Consider the following 15,511-nt stretch of genomic DNA (forward strand, 5'->3'; position numbering starts at 1 on the left):
TTATTCAATACAACATAATCTCCAACTTCTCTGAGGTGGCTGACCACATCCAAAGCTGCCTCTAAACTGGTTGCTGAGCCAGTCCCTGCCTCAGCTTTCTTGTCAGCTCCAGGGGTCACAGCACTCCTTCTGTAGGTGTCTCTGTCTGCCTCCCCTCTTGTGAATCTTGCAGGCCGTTTACGCTCTGGACCTTTGGGCCGAGGCCTGCCAGTCTCGGGACCGCAGGGTCGCAGGCACGATCTCTGGAGGTAGGTGCAGGTAATCTCAGAGATACTGGATGCCTTCATTCCTAAGGTACCAGTAGAAATGTCTCCAGGCAAACTGCTCCTTCACGTAGCCTCAAGACTTGAGAGACTGCATGGCCTTCATGACATGAATGTTGTGCACATTCTTGTCTGCCAGCTCAGGGTGTTTGGGCATGTGGACATCTTTTTTGGCAGCCATCACTCCTTCCTTAAAAAGTTCGCAGATGCCAATTCTTCTTAGACATCAACAGCAGCGGCTGCAGGGTCCGAGGGGGAGGCTGGGAGGCTGGAAGGAAGGGGCATGCGCAGCGCTCTCGGGTCTCTTCCAGGCTCCTATGAGCTTTTCTTGATGCCCAAGCCAATGCTTCTGTTGTAAGTCGCCCATAAACTTCACACTGCAATTCTGGGCTTGCTTGCCTCCGTTGGTCTCATTGACCCTTGGGACCAGTTCCCACACATTGGGACAAGGGTGTTCTGTGACAAAAGCACATTCTATGAAAAAGGCATTCTAGATAGTGGAGAGCGCAGCGAGCAGTTGTATTTCCTTGCTTTCAGACACAATATTTTCCTGAATGCTGTAAATAATAAGCTCTGGAATCAAATGATAATAAACTAATATTATCCAAATTTCTTGTGATTGTTGAAGTCATTTGCACTGTATTTGTAATTAGATACAAGTGTAGATGCTGAGTAACTACATTTAACAGTGTGGTTATTGCAAATAAGGAGCTGAACTTTTTGTTTTAACTTTAACTGAAATATCCACATACATATTTTAAGTCGAAGGACTTACTATATATAAAATGAAAGGTATATTTAAAACTCTGCCTTAAGAATGGTTTTCCTAGTTTTAAGAAGGTACCCTGTAGCTTAGTACAATTCACATCCCCAAAGAAAAACCATTTTGTCCAAAGATCTGATTGGCTTGGCTTAGTTGTCAAGCCAACTAAAGACAACTTGCAGGACTGAATTCCCTGCTTCCAACATGTGGATCCCAAGGATTAAACTCGGATCTTAGAGGGCTTCTCTCAGAACTTCTCTTCCTTTGACGTGTGAAAGTTCCAGGCCTTCACAACTGGTTTTAATAACTTCATAAGTGGTCTGTGAATCCTGCAGAGAAAAAGTCCACCAGCCCTCCGAAGGCGCAAAGCACTCCTCCTGGCGCTAGGGGCCGCTGTCGTTTTCCCGGCGGCCGGAAAGCAGCGCGGCTTCCGCGTTCTCGTCGCGCGTCTGCAGGCCTTCGCGCGCTCTTCCGGCCATTCATACCCCTGGTCCGTGGGTCTTTGGAGCTTGAATTCCGTGAGCAGTCGGACCAAAAGGGAGACTGCGCCGCTAGGATGAAGCTCGTGAGGTGAGGAGGGTTCCCCCGCCGGGCGAGGGCGGCGGGCAGAGGCTTTGGGCCAGCTTGGAAGGCCGGGCCGCTGAGCTCCGGGGAGGCGGGAAAGCCGCGTGCGCGGCCTGCTAACGGCCTCCGGCGCCCGGGCCCGCCGCGCCCCGCTCGCCGCCCAGAGCCCGGGCGAGGGGCCGGCGCGCTCAGACCCTGCCAGTCTTCCAGGGATGGAGGGCGAGCCGCCTCTGTGGCTTAAACGGAGCATGGCCAGTTTTCGAGGCGAGTCGGACCACTTGCACTGACGAGGAGTTAGAACTAGCATGGTTTTATCTGCAAATAACAACGCCGATTTGCAAGATGTTTTAGATTAAATTCTCCTTAATGTTTACCAATTATGCAAAGTATATAGCTCGTTAATGTAGTTTTCTGATTCAGGAAAAACTAAGTGTCCCGGGATGGGGCAGAAGGTAACAAATTAATTTCGCCTGACTGCATAAATTATGTCGGAAATGGAGCCTAACCATAGGCTTGTTTGGTGGTTTGATTAATTCCAAATTTACAGGCTTGAAAACAAGCCTGAGGCAGGGTATATAATATCTAAGCCAGTTATTAGAAACATTTAGTTTCTTGTTGAGTCAATAACTGTTGTAGTTGCTATTGGACACCTTTTTAAAAGTAATACAAATTCACAAGATTTCTTTTAAAAGGTTTTGAATGTTTTGTTGTTTAATGGTAACGGCAGAATAGATTACTTATAGTCTGTTTGAAATTCTGTTCAGGAGGAGTTTGCAGAGAAGGCATTTAAGGTTAAATTTTTTTCCCACCTGTTCTGGGTATAACACCCAGAAAACTTCCGATAATCACTCAGCCTTGAGCTACAGCCCCAGTTCACTCTTATTTGGACTGTAGCAGAGGTAGAACGCCTGTGCTGTTTCTTTTCCTCCCGACTGTGAACCATAATGCATTTACTATAACTTTGCCAGCATCTTGGGCAGGTGCTCTCTCTGCTTCTGCTGCTGCTGTGATTTGTCCTGGATTCCGTTTTAGGTAGTGCAAAGTATAGAAATTTCTTCTTACAGGAGAATGCTTTTTAACCTGTGAAAATGGTTGACTAGTTTGCACTTTTGGTGTGAGCTTTCTTATTTGTGCATTAGTTGTTGGGACTGTATTGTCCTTTATCCTGTTGCCCAAACGTAGCAAGTGTGCATGCTTGGCTACTTTCCCTTAATCCTCCTGTCATCTGATAAATCGCCAGTTTTCCTAATTTTTCTAAATAAAGATATTTCTCGCGATCCAGTTCTCCTTGGTTTTCTGTTCAAATAGGGAGAATTTGGATACTAAAAGGACCCCATATATCTTACTGTTTGATGTGCCAGTCTCATTAAGAAGAAAATTCACTGGGCATATAACCCAGAGATGCTCTAACATACAATAAGGACACATGCGTCACAATGTTCATAGCAGCTCTATTTATAATAGCCAGAAGCTGGAAAGAACCCAGATGTCCTTCAGTAGATGAATGGATACAAAAATTGTATATTTACACAATGGAGTACTACTCAGCTATCAGAAACAATGACTTTATGAAATTCTTAAGAAAATGGATGCATCTAGAGAATATCATCCTGAGTGAGATAACCCAGTCACAAAAGAACAGACATAATATGCAGTCACTGATAATTGGATACTAACCCCAGAAAGCTCTGAACACCCCAGAAACAACTCACAGGCCATATAAAGCTCAAGAAAAACAAAGGCCAAAAAATGAAAGCCTCAGTCTTTCATAGGAAAAAAATTAATGTATAGCACCCTCTCGGAGTGTGGTACACCTGGACCTTAAACCATTAATAACCCAAGAGCTAAGAATATAGCCTTGAGGCAATTTTTGGTGTGCTTAATCTGTACTCACCAAGAAAACTGTTTCTATGTTACATTCTGTCCTACATGTACTTCATGCTTATGGTAACTAGTGGGATTTCAATGCATGCTATCAAACCTCTAAAAGAATTAAGTACTGACAAAAAATATTCATATAGTGTTATGCCAAAATGCCTTTAAAAATCTGTATATGTATTTCTCTTTTTTAAAAATAAAGTTGTAAGAGAGGAAAAAAAAAAGGAAGAGAATTCACAGCCAGGTGATGGTAGCCCAAGCCTTGAATCCCCTCACTTTCTGTGTTCAAGGCCAGCATGTTGTAAATAGGGAGTTTCAGGACAGTCAGGGCTACACAGAAAACAAAATTAAGAGAATTCACAAAATGAAGGACTCACTGGGAAATAATTTGAATTTATGTGTTCCTTGGCCTCTTTTTTAAAATTAATTTATTTCATATATATGAGTACACTGTTGCTGTCCTCAGACACACCAGAAGAGGGCATTAGATCTCATTACAGATGGTTGTGAGCCACCGTGTTGTTGCTGGGAATTGAACTCAGGACCTCTGAAAGAGCAATCAGGGCTCTTAACCTCTGAGCCATCTCTTCAGCCCCCCCCCCCTGCACTCTTTACTTTGATATTGAGACAGGGTCTCACCAAGTTGCTCTACCTGACTTGAGATCATTCCATACCCAAAGTGACATTAGATTTAGGATCATCCTGCCTCTCCCTCGGAGTGCATCTCTAGATATCTTAAGGGAATTCTTTAGCAGAATATTGTCTTCAGAGAAGGACCCTGTTCTCCCTGCCTCCTTTCTTTCTGAGTGCTGAGATTTAAGGTCTTTGCCGCCATGCCTGGCAAAATAATGTTTTTAGGGTGGTAACTTAAGGTTGGTTTTCGTTAGTTGCTGATACATTCAGCCTGTAGAAAGGTCCTGCTACTTATTTCATGGGAGAATGGAATAGTCAAGTATGCTATTGCAGTTTATTGTGGCTGCTATAGTAGTATACAAAGGCTATCGTAGGAAAATAAGGTAGACTGGGAAGTTTTAATATGAAGTGTTGTAGGATTCTCATTCCATGGCCATTTGGCTACAATAAAGCTTGTGATGCTGTAGAATTCCCTGTGGGGTATTTCTAAATATTGAAGTGAAAGGAGAGTGTTTTTTATAGTTTTGGTTCTGAGAAACATCAACTTAAAAAGGAGCATGAACCCTTTATACTCCAAAAGGGTCGTAATAGAATAAAATGGGGAGATGCTCAGGTTGAGAGCACTGGCTGCTCCTCCAGAGGATGTGAGTTCAGTTTCTAGGACCCACATAGCTGTTTGCTCGAGTGCCCTCTTCTGGCATCTGTCGTGGGACACATGTATACATAATGAAAACAGGCAGAACACTTATACACAGAAAGTAAAAATATATAAATAAATATAAATTTAAAGAAAAGAGGTGTGTGGTGGTTTGCACTTGGAGATCGTCGTCTAAGAGTGATGGGCTGGTAGAAGAGTGTGTGAATAATGTGAAAGCAATCCAAGAAATACACTTTCTATAGTCATAAATGATACCAAGTTTTAGGCAAATTGGTACTACTTGCTCTTTATCCCCTTTTTCCTGTTGTGGGATATTCACCAGAGAAGACTGCTTGGATGTAGATTTAAGCCAATAGAAAGCCTATTAGCCATTGGGTGACTACATTGGGTGTTCAGGGTCCCAGTGTAGCATCGAGCCTTTCTCAGGATAAGCTTTTTAAGCACAAAAACCATGTCCTGGGTTGTTGACAAGAAGAGTTAACCAGAAGCAGAACTACAGACACCAAAAAGCAAGGTTAGTACATTTAGAGATGTTGCCATAATTGAACTTTGATGGGTAGGCCTTTGTTTTAGTTTTGGTAAGTGGTGCTGTCTGTACAGCCTGAATGGTATTTCCATCATGGGATCAGTTGTGGTAGGATCTTGAGGTCTATTAAGGTCTGAGACCTTGTTATATTCCTTTCTGTTTTTGTTTTTATAAAGATTTATTCTGTATATATGAGGGTTTTGTCTAAACACAAAATGTTTGATGTCTATGGAGACTAGAAGAAAGTGTCAGGTCCCCTGGACCAAGAGCTACAGAGAGGTGTGAGGTGCCATATGGGTCCTCTGGAATAAGCACTCCATGCTCTCTTAAACATCTCCAGCCTCCCTTTTTCTTTTTCTTTCATTCCTTCATTCTTTTTCTTTTCGAAATAGTTCATTTAGCCAGACCCGTAAGAGTGACCTTGTGACCTTGAGTTTCTGCCCTCGCTTCCCAAGTGCTAGGATTACAATCATACATTTTTTTTCTTAGTTTTGCTCATTAGGAAATTATTTGTGTGTGCTTGTGCACAAGTATGTTTATAAAACATTTTTGGAAATTTGTTTTTGCTTTCCACCAGGGTCTCGGGGATTAGAACACAGGTCCTCAGCCTGTAGAACAAGTACTTTTACCTGCTGAGCCATCTTGTAGGTGCTGCTTGGTATTTTGATTGATTGATTTTGTTGATGGCGATGATTGGTTTTGAGGTAGGAGAGACAGCGAGAGCATCTTGGTTGGTTGGTGCTCACTGTGTAGACCAGGCTGGCCTTGAATTCACAGAGATCCTCCTGCCTCTGCCTCCCTAAAGCTGTGTATTAAAGGGTGTGCTACCATGGTTTGCTTTTTTGTTTTTGAGATTATACTTATTATTAGGGTGGAGGGTGCTACACCCAATTAGGAGGGAGAGGCTGGAGGATCTGTGTAAATTCAAATCTATCCTGGTCTATAGAGTGAGTTCCAGGACAGCCATTGCTACACAGAGAAATCCTGTCTATAAATAAATAAATAAGCTTGTAATTATTTATGGGGGGAGGGTTGGCATCACTGTACAAAGATGGAAGGACCCTAGAAGGAGTCAGTTCTTTCATTTGGGATCCTCAGGCTTGGCAGCAAGTGCTTTACCTGCACTGTGTATACCACCTTGCTATGCCTCTTCCCAGCACCCCTCCCCCACTTTTTATGGATAGAAAATTGGGAGATTGTTAATTGTTACTGGTGAGGGCTTGCATAAATGGGTTTGTAATGGCAGAAAGTTTAAGACATCATTCACAGTGGGGTAATTGACATTTCCATATAGTGGACTACTAGCTAGCTCTTGGGATATTTATTTTTAGGGAATTCTCTACAGTGTAAACTGCTAAGACCCAGGTGTTATATGCATTAAAGAATAGCCTACGTTGTGTAGAGTCTTACATATATGCTGTGGGTTAGAACAATATCCCTGTTTACCAAGAGTGCAAGAAAGAGGTTCTTTATTTCTACTGTGTAATCCTATGCTATCAATTAGAACTATTTCCTTTTTGTGACTGAAAATTAGTCTAGGGTCTTTTGTTTGTTGACAGTATCACTGTCACTATGTAGAACAGGCTGGCCTCCAGTTCACAAGAGACCCATCTGCCTATCTCACAAGGACTGGGATTAAAAGATACACCATTACACCTAGTGCTACTCTAGGATCTTTAAATATCTTCCTGTAAGGTTTCTTTCTAGTATCTCAGGACTGTTGCTGTAAATATTAAAAAGGTTCTGTTATCAGCAGCTTGGTCACGCTTCTCGGATGCTGTTCTAGTTCGGAGCCAACCGTAGCTGGACACTATGACAGGATCTGAAAGTCACCCTCTCCACTCGCTCCCTTCCCAGGCGGTTCACTCCACCCTCTTGATGCTTCTGATGCTTCTGTCTCGGCTGGTGCACAACTGCTCCAGCATGTTGTTTTCACTCACTTCCCCTTAGCGTGTTGTTGCCAAGCCTTACACACACACACACATCCCAACTCCTTTGCTGACTTTGTGTGTTCCTATACCCTTTGAACTGAATTAAGTCATCACAATAGAACATACCAAAATACTCTGATCTAACTGGTATAATATAATTTGTCCATCTAGATAAGTCAAATGATCCATTATAAAATATTTATAACAACCTTATTTATGATGAGATGCACTGAGAGAAACTTCCACATCTGCTTCCATGTTGCCGCTCGAATCTCCCGCCTCTCTGAGCTATGGTTTTGACTCAACACATTCACAGACTCAGGTGTGCGCTTTGCAGATGACATCATCTTAACAAGGTTGGACAATCTTTCATCCAGTGTGGTCCAATGAAGCCAAAAAGGTGGATGCCTGTGGTGGACAGACAGATGCCAAATGACAGTTTGTTGTTTCATTCTTCTATACGTTTATGAGTTTGTTAGTTTAGAAAAATTGTTTTTAAGATATGTTTATTTTGTGTGTGAATGTTTTATCTGCATATATGTGTGTACATCACAAATTTGCCTGGTGCCTAAGGTCAGAGTAGGTCTCAAGATCCCCTGGGAGCAAAGATGGTTGTGAGCTTTCCTGTGAGTTCTGGGATTCAAAGGAGAGAGGAGTGCTGCGTTAGCTATCCAGACCCCATGTGGACTGTTGTAATAGCATTTTAAGATTTTGATCTCTAGCAACTTTACTGACTTAACAAAAAGACTTATTTCTGTTTTTGTAGATTTTTGATGAAATTGAGTCATGAAACTGTAACCATTGAGTTGAAGAATGGAACACAAGTCCATGGAACAATCACAGGTAAGATGATTGGACTGTTTCTGTAACGGTTTTAAGGTTTTTCTCTCCCATGTTCCACCTGCTGGAGAGGTTTTTTGATGATGTTTTCTTCCTTTTGATTGTTTAATGTGCATTGTTGTAGTACAGGTTCTCATTTTGTCTGAATAAATGTTTCATTGGCATGCTTGCCTGTGTGAGGGTGTCACATGTCTGTAAGGTATCAGATCCTGTAACTGGGTGCTGGAATTGAACCCAGGTCCTTTGGAAGTGCTTTTTACCTGCTGAGCCATCCCTCCACCCCACCCACCTTACATTCTTGCACTACAAACAAACTTCCGGTGCCGCTTCTGTTTTCCTGCCTTTGCTTGCATGTGTCCTTCTGCACACAATGTTGCTTCTCAAACATCTGAGACTTGCACGTTTACTACTTTTGTGATTCGCATTTGACTGTAAGTTGTTATTGGCCTATGTTAATTATATGATTTTTTACTGTGGCTTTTGTGCATAGGTACTGTATTTTTACCATTTTTCGTCCTTCATTATCCTCTCCTGTTTGTCTCCTAAGATTTTTTTAAGTGGTTATCAAAGGGGAAAATAGTATCTTAACATGTGTCCTATTCTCTAAAGTACTGGACTTGTTGATGTGTAAGTTTTTAATAGGTAGGTCCAATGTTGTAGTAGACTAGGAGAAAATGGGGTGGCATTTTGTGGCTTTTCTAGAAGTTTTTGGTACGAATTGTGAATGGACTTTGTCTGTTTATGTTCCTAGATATGCCCAGTCTCCATATGCAAGGACGTACATAAAGTTGCTGCCCTTATTAAAGTTCCTTGAGTGTGGATTTACTCAGTTCCCTGTAGAACAGCATTGAAAAAGACCTTGCTTTCTTCCTCCTCGTCCTCTTGTTTAGGTGCAGGATTTATGTATCCCAGAACTGGCCTCTAATCCACTGTGTATTTTTGAAGATGGCCTCCTGGTGTTGTGCCTCTAGCTCCTGACTGCTGGTAATATAGACATGCACTACACGCCTTTCTATTTAGTAATGAGGATCGAAGCCAGGGTTTCCTGTAGGCTAAGAAAGTACTCTACCAGCTGAACCATGTTCCCAAACCCTTTGTCAAAATCTAACAATGAAAACTATAATTTTTTTACAAAGCCACTAACAAAAGCTTCTGTATCTTGTATGAATGTGCACACATCTAAGCATATGGAGGAGATGGAATGTATTACAGCTGTCTAGGAAAGGAGTTTACTTCTTTGGAGAAAAAGAGAAAAGCGTTTGTTGTTGGGTTTTTTGTTCGTTTGTTTGAGACAGATTTTTGGTATTGCTGCCTGTCCTGGAACTTGGTCTATAGAACAGGCTGGCCTTGAACTCAGTAAGATTGCCTCTGCTAAAATTAAAGGCATGCTCCACCCCTGCCCAGTAAAGAAAAAATTTGTAATGGTGAATTTTTGGGGAGAAAACCAGTAAGGTTAGCCTGGTATGGGGGCTCAAGCTTGTAAAGCCAACAGTTAGAAGGCTAGGGTGAAACCCTTAGTTTGAGGCAACTCTGGGCTGCATAGTGACAGCCTGTCTAACAGAACAAAAACACATATACAAACAAGCTCCATTAAGGGCTGGGTTACAAGGTGATAGAGCAGTTGCCTAGAATGCTAGAGGTCCTGGTTTCAGGATTCAGTCCATAGCACCACAAAAAAAAAAAATAATAATAATAATAAGGGCCCAGACAAATGACCTTGTTGGTAAAGTGCTTACTGCACAAGCTTGAGGACCTGAGTTCAGATCTCCAGCTCCCCCAAAAGCTAGGTACTTCCTGTTCCTGTAATTACAATTCTGAAAGACTCTGTCTGGGAAAACAAGGTGAAGGGTGTGCCAGCTCGGCCCTGTGGGTAAAGGTATCTGCTGCCAAACCTGACACCTGAGTTCATGCCTTAGGATCTACATAGAGGAGAGATTTCACTGATTTCTTGTGAATTGTCCTGATCTCTAGACATGCACCATAGCACATAGGGCTTTCCACATAATCACACTCATACAAATACATTTTGATAAGATTCTGTTTTTAACTCTGTATGTATGTGAGTGCAGGTGCCTTTGGAGGCCAGAGGTACTGGGTCTCTGGAGTTGGAGATACGGGCAATTAGTTATGAGCCTCCTGACATGGGTACTAGGAGCCAAACTTGGTTCTCTGTAAGAGCCCTGCACACTTACCATTGAGCCATGTCTCTCACCCCTAAAAATCATTTTAAGTAAATAAATAGACATGTTAAACTGGGTATGGTAGTGAGTACCTGTAGAGCAAGCACTTGAGAGACTTGGGCAGGAGAATTACAAATATGAGGCCAGCTTGAGGTACATAGACTTCTTACAGACTTGAGGTCTGTAAGAAGAAAGACCTATGGTGTGATAGAATGTTGGGTAAGAAGTTATGGGGACAATGGGAGGAGTTTACCACAAACACTGTCCAATCCTGGGATAACAGTTCAGTTCTGAAGGTGGTGGACTTAACGGTTCCTTCCTTCATGGCTTGCTATGTTCATTTCCTTTGTCTGGCAGATAGGTTCTTTCTCTGTTGTCCAGACTTTCCTTGAACATGTGCATATTCCTCTTGCCTCAGCCTCTTGAATGCTGAGATTATAGGAGTCACTTAACCACACCACCAGTGCATTCAATTCTGTAAGTGCAATCAGCTCTGTACAGGGTTATTGTAGCTAGGGAAAGGCTTTATGAAGGAAAAAAAATTGCTGATTTATTTTGACATTGTTCCCATTGTGCATGCATTATGTTGTCACAGAAACTTGACCTGTAAACATAGCAGAAAGAACTTTTTTTTTAAGATTTATTTATTTCATGTATGTAGGTGAACTGTCACTGTCTTCAGACACACCAGAATAGGGCATCAGATCCCACTACAGATGGTTGTGAGCCACCATGTGTTTGCTGGGAATTGAACTCAGGACCTCTGGAAGAGCAGACAGTGCTCTTAACTGCTGAGCCATCTCTCCAGCCCCAGAAAAAACTCTTTACAGTATGAATTCAACTAATAATTATTCTGTTTCTCTCCCTCCCCCTTTAGGTGTAGATGTCAGCATGAATACACACCTTAAGGCCGTGAAAATGACCCTGAAGAACAGAGAACCTGTACAGTTGGAAACATTGAGTATTCGAGGCAATAACATTCGGTATTTTATTCTACCAGACAGCTTACCTCTAGATACACTACTTGTGGATGTTGAACCTAAGGTGAAATCTAAGAAAAGAGAAGCTGGTGAGTAAGAAGGTGTTTTAAGTATGGTGTATTTAAATCTTAACTCACTGTTAAATACATTTGTGAACAACAAGGATGTTTTTGTTGCCCAGAACATCTTGTCTTAGTGCGTGCTCTTAGTGCGTGCGCTGCTTAGATCTCCTGGTGCTGCAGTGGAGAAGAGCCCTCAGTCTCTCTGGTGCTCTTTGCTTACGTGGCATCTAGGTTTGGAGGCTAGCTGCATAGCTTCCCTTGTGTCTCCTTACCACTTTCTTTTTAGATACTTGAAGATTTATTGTGAATTTTCTTGCCCATGTAGCTAAGATAAGTTTAAATTTGGTGATTTCTTCTCTTGTTTTTCCTAGGCTTTTAACTTCTCATCTTCCATCCTCTGTCTCCTCTCCCCACCCCTTTTTTCCTCTCCCTGTTCCTCTACTCCCCTTCCCCCACCTTTTTATTCTGTCTTCCATATATCCCAACTTCATGTCTGATTGTATATGTATTAGTGTAGGGCTGTCGTGCCAGGGCCAAATCCCTGAAGAAAACAGACTCCAAATTTTTCTTTTGAGAAGTTTTTAGTGTGTTGACAATGTTAGCTTTTACTCACTCACTCACTCATTCATTCATTCATTTTTATCTTGAGTTAAGTTCTCATGTAGCCCAAGCTGGTCTCAGATAAGCTATGTGGCTTTGAACTTACTACACTACTTCTGCCTCCAAGTGCTAGAGTTACAGTTGTTTGTCATCATGGTTTATATGGTGCTAGTAATCAAAGCTGTCTTCTGACATCAGAAGATGACATTAGATCCCATTACAGATGGTTGTGAGCCACCATGTGGTTGCTGGGAATCAAACTCAGCACCTCTGGAAAAGCAATCAGTGCTCTTAGCCATCTCTCCAGCCCCTACTGTTTATTTTTTTATAAAGACAGTTAAAGAGACTGGACCTATCTTTTGAATCTTTGCCAAGAAATGGCTCAGAGAGTAAAATTCCTTGCTGTGCAGGCCTCATGACCTGCGCTTGATCACCAAATCAGCAGTGGAAAGAGAAGCCAACTCCCAAGAGTTGTACTCTGGCTTCTACACGTGCAGTGTGCGTCCTCTTATTGAGACCCAGTATTGGAGGATTGAACTGAGGATCTTACACAGCTATCTGCTATTTAGCTACATTCTCATCATTCTGCTTTTTATTATTTTATGTGGGTGGGTGGGTGTGTTGGGAGGGGGATTCACTCTATGAGGATTTTCCACATTGGAACCACAGTGCGTGCTTTGAATCTTGTCTTCCAGCCAGAAGTGCACTTTGTCTTGTAGCCCACTGGACTTAGTTAAAACAATACAAATGTTTTGGGGTTTCCCACCCCAGTTTAAAAAGACAGGCATTTGTAATTCATAGCTTGAAAAACACTGATTTAACCCTTCTTTTCTCTCCCACCTGCTTTGTAAAGGAAATAATAACAAGTGTACAACTGTCAGTCTCACTGATCACCACAAAACTATCAGTGGGTTTTGTTCTTTTGCCTTGTGCCTTGTGCCTTGTATCCTACTCTTTGTATCTAAGATCCTAATTTCTTTAGAAAGCCATTCTTCCTTTACTAAATGAACGCCTTTAATCCAAACACTGGAGAGGCAGAGACAGGTGGATCTCTTGAAGCCAGCCTGGTCTACAAAGTAAGGACCAGGAAGCCAGGGCTAGAAAAGAACAGACCTTAAAATAAATCAGTGTATGGCTTTCCCAGGGTGTGGTGATACTGCTCAGTGGCACACCACTGCATGATGCTTTTTTTATTGTCCTCATGATGGCCAGCTACAGATATGGCTGTCTGTTCAAGGGTCAGTCAGGATAAAGCCAAACAAGTTTTCAAGCTCTGATTTGGGTAACTTGCATGGCTTCTATTCAACAAGCAGAAATCTGACATAGGGTGTAAATTTGTCTCCCTGCTTTCTACATGATGGTTGTGGTGTTCATATTTGAGAGAAACTGAGTTAAAGATTTTTATTACAGTTGATAATTTAAGAGGTGTAGGTGGGAAAGGGCTCAGGGTGACCCTGTGTGGTGGTGGGTACTGTGCTGTTGAAGAGAATTTCACCTGCTTTGTTTTACCTTTCCCCCAGTTGCAGGAAGAGGCCGAGGCCGAGGTAGAGGAAGAGGACGTGGTCGCGGCAGAGGAAGAGGGGGTCCTAGGCGATAATGTCTCTCAAGATTACTGTTTTAAATTCATAAGGATTTGGGGGTATTTTTTGTACAGGTTTTGTTTGTCAGTTTTTAATAAACATAGCATAGGGACAGAGTTGTCTGCTGATTACCAAATTAAAGTTTAGTGTTTACTGTGTTCATAGAGTATGTTCAGTTCTGGGAGTTGGTCACATGAAATACAGATGTAATGAATGGGTTTGATTTCTTTGACTCCATTTTTTGGGCCCCTTTTGAGATGAAATAAATTCTTGGTATTTCAATAAAGTTCTTATGGGATGAGATCTAAAACTCATCCTCTTTAGTTTTACTCAGTGGAGCCCTAAGGGTAAAAGCAAAAAAAATACATAAATGATTTTGCCTGGTGGTGGTACATATCTTTACTGCCAAGCACTCCGGAGGTAGAGGGACTTGATCTCTTGAGTTCCAGGACAGCCTGGTCTACAAAAAACCCATGATTTTGTTACTGTTAATGTGTTATTTGAAGAGGAAGTTATCAATAGAATATAGTCTTGTATGTCCTGAAACTCACTATGTAGACTGGCTGACCTCTTAAGTCACGTTTCTGCTTCCCAGTGATGGAGGCAGGACTCACAAGGAGACTTAAAGGAGAAAAACCTGTTTTGATAGCAGAATAATTTTTTTAAGGTTTATTTTATTTATATGAGCACACTACAGCTGTCTTCAGACACACCAGAAGAGGGCAACAGATCCCAATACAGATGTTTGTGAGCCACATGTGATTGCTGGGAGTTGAACTCTGTTGCAATAAATATTAGAAATATAAAAGGTTTATCTCTATTGGTCCTGAGGTCTCACTCCTCAGGGCCCAACCCTAATACGGAGCAGCGCGCACCTCTGTTGCTCTGTCCAAGCCACCACGGCCCAACTTGTCCACAAAACTCCTTTCCCTTGGCAGTCTTCCTGTCTGCCTTTCTCAGTCCTGGGTGTTTACCCCAGAACTCAACACAAGCAACTCTACAGCTCGATAGCTTTTCATACAGGCTTATATATTCAACTCTCAATCCACAAACCCTGTACACAACAAGACTGCATCAAACAGACAAATATACAAAATTCCCTTCTATATGAGATACTAGACCTATAAAATCCTTAATGTTAATAGCTCTTTAACGCCAATTAATATGACCTGGGTCTAGCTGGTCCTTGGGAACCTCCATCTTGCCATGACTTCTCTCACCTCCTCAGACCTATTTTTTCTCTCCACCTCCCTCACCCCACCCAATCACTGGCTTTTCTTTATTTTACTAATTAAAATGGGAAGGTTCAGATGAAGTCACCTCTTGAGTATGAGACTGGTCAGACCTTGGGGAAGTGGAATTAACATTAAAATACAACCAACTTCAGGACAATCTACAGAACTCTACCTCTGGAATAACAATCAGTACTCTTAACCACTGAGCCATTTCTACAGCCTTCAGCAAAATAATTCTTGTAGGTAATAGGAATTTTCAGGTTTTTGTTGGCTCCTTTTTTAAAAAAATTTTTTTACTTGTGTATGTGTGCATATGTCTTGATATGTACATGTGATTACATGCCTGTAAAAGGGTGGAGGTGACTAATGCTGCGACACTTACTGACCTTCACAGGCACGCCATGAATATACACATTGGCTTTTTCCTTTCTCCTCTCAGAAACAAAGTAGCCACTGTGAAGGTGTCATACAATTCTCAAGATTGAAGAGATTGTGTGAGAGACAAGTTTGTTGGGTGATCCCTTACCATCAGTTTCAGCCCTGTCAAGTGCTGGCAGCTTGTTAGTTAATCAGTAATTTGAAGTACTTATTCACACAATTAACATGCTTATTTCACTGTTTATAGGGGATTAAAATTACACATCTGACCATGGCTTCATCAAAACTAAAACTGATCCAACAAAATGTATGAGATAATAATTTACTACTTTATAGAGGTACTCTTGTTTTAGATGTATCTTTTCTTGAAATGTGTGTACCACTTGTGTGCCTGGTGCTGGAGGTCAGAAGACTGTGCATCTGGGTGCTGAGAACCAAGC

The 15,511-nt window shown here is 41.9% G+C and overlaps 1 protein-coding gene and 1 pseudogene across 2 annotated transcripts; one reads left to right on the forward strand and one right to left on the reverse strand.

Moving 5' to 3' along the window:
* On the reverse strand, positions 1-1,509 carry LOC308423720 (small ribosomal subunit protein eS10-like; annotated as a pseudogene). The gene is made up of 2 exons: positions 1,379-1,509; positions 1-481 (listed from the first exon to the last, which is right to left on the reverse strand). The product of its transcript is annotated as a small ribosomal subunit protein eS10-like (transcript).
* SNRPD1 (small nuclear ribonucleoprotein D1 polypeptide) lies at positions 1,467-13,675 on the forward strand. Its single transcript, XM_080919789.1, has 4 exons — positions 1,467-1,596; positions 7,983-8,059; positions 11,114-11,305; positions 13,399-13,675. The coding sequence occupies exons 1-4, from the start codon at positions 1,583-1,585 to the stop codon at positions 13,473-13,475; spliced, it is 360 nt and encodes a 119-aa protein (XP_080775915.1). The 5' UTR covers positions 1,467-1,582; the 3' UTR covers positions 13,476-13,675.
* Positions 13,676-15,511: the final 1,836 nt, after the last annotated feature.

This window comes from Micromys minutus, assembly GCF_963924665.1.
Source record: "Micromys minutus genome assembly, chromosome: 8".
In the NCBI taxonomy this organism is placed as follows: domain Eukaryota; kingdom Metazoa; phylum Chordata; class Mammalia; order Rodentia; family Muridae; genus Micromys; species Micromys minutus.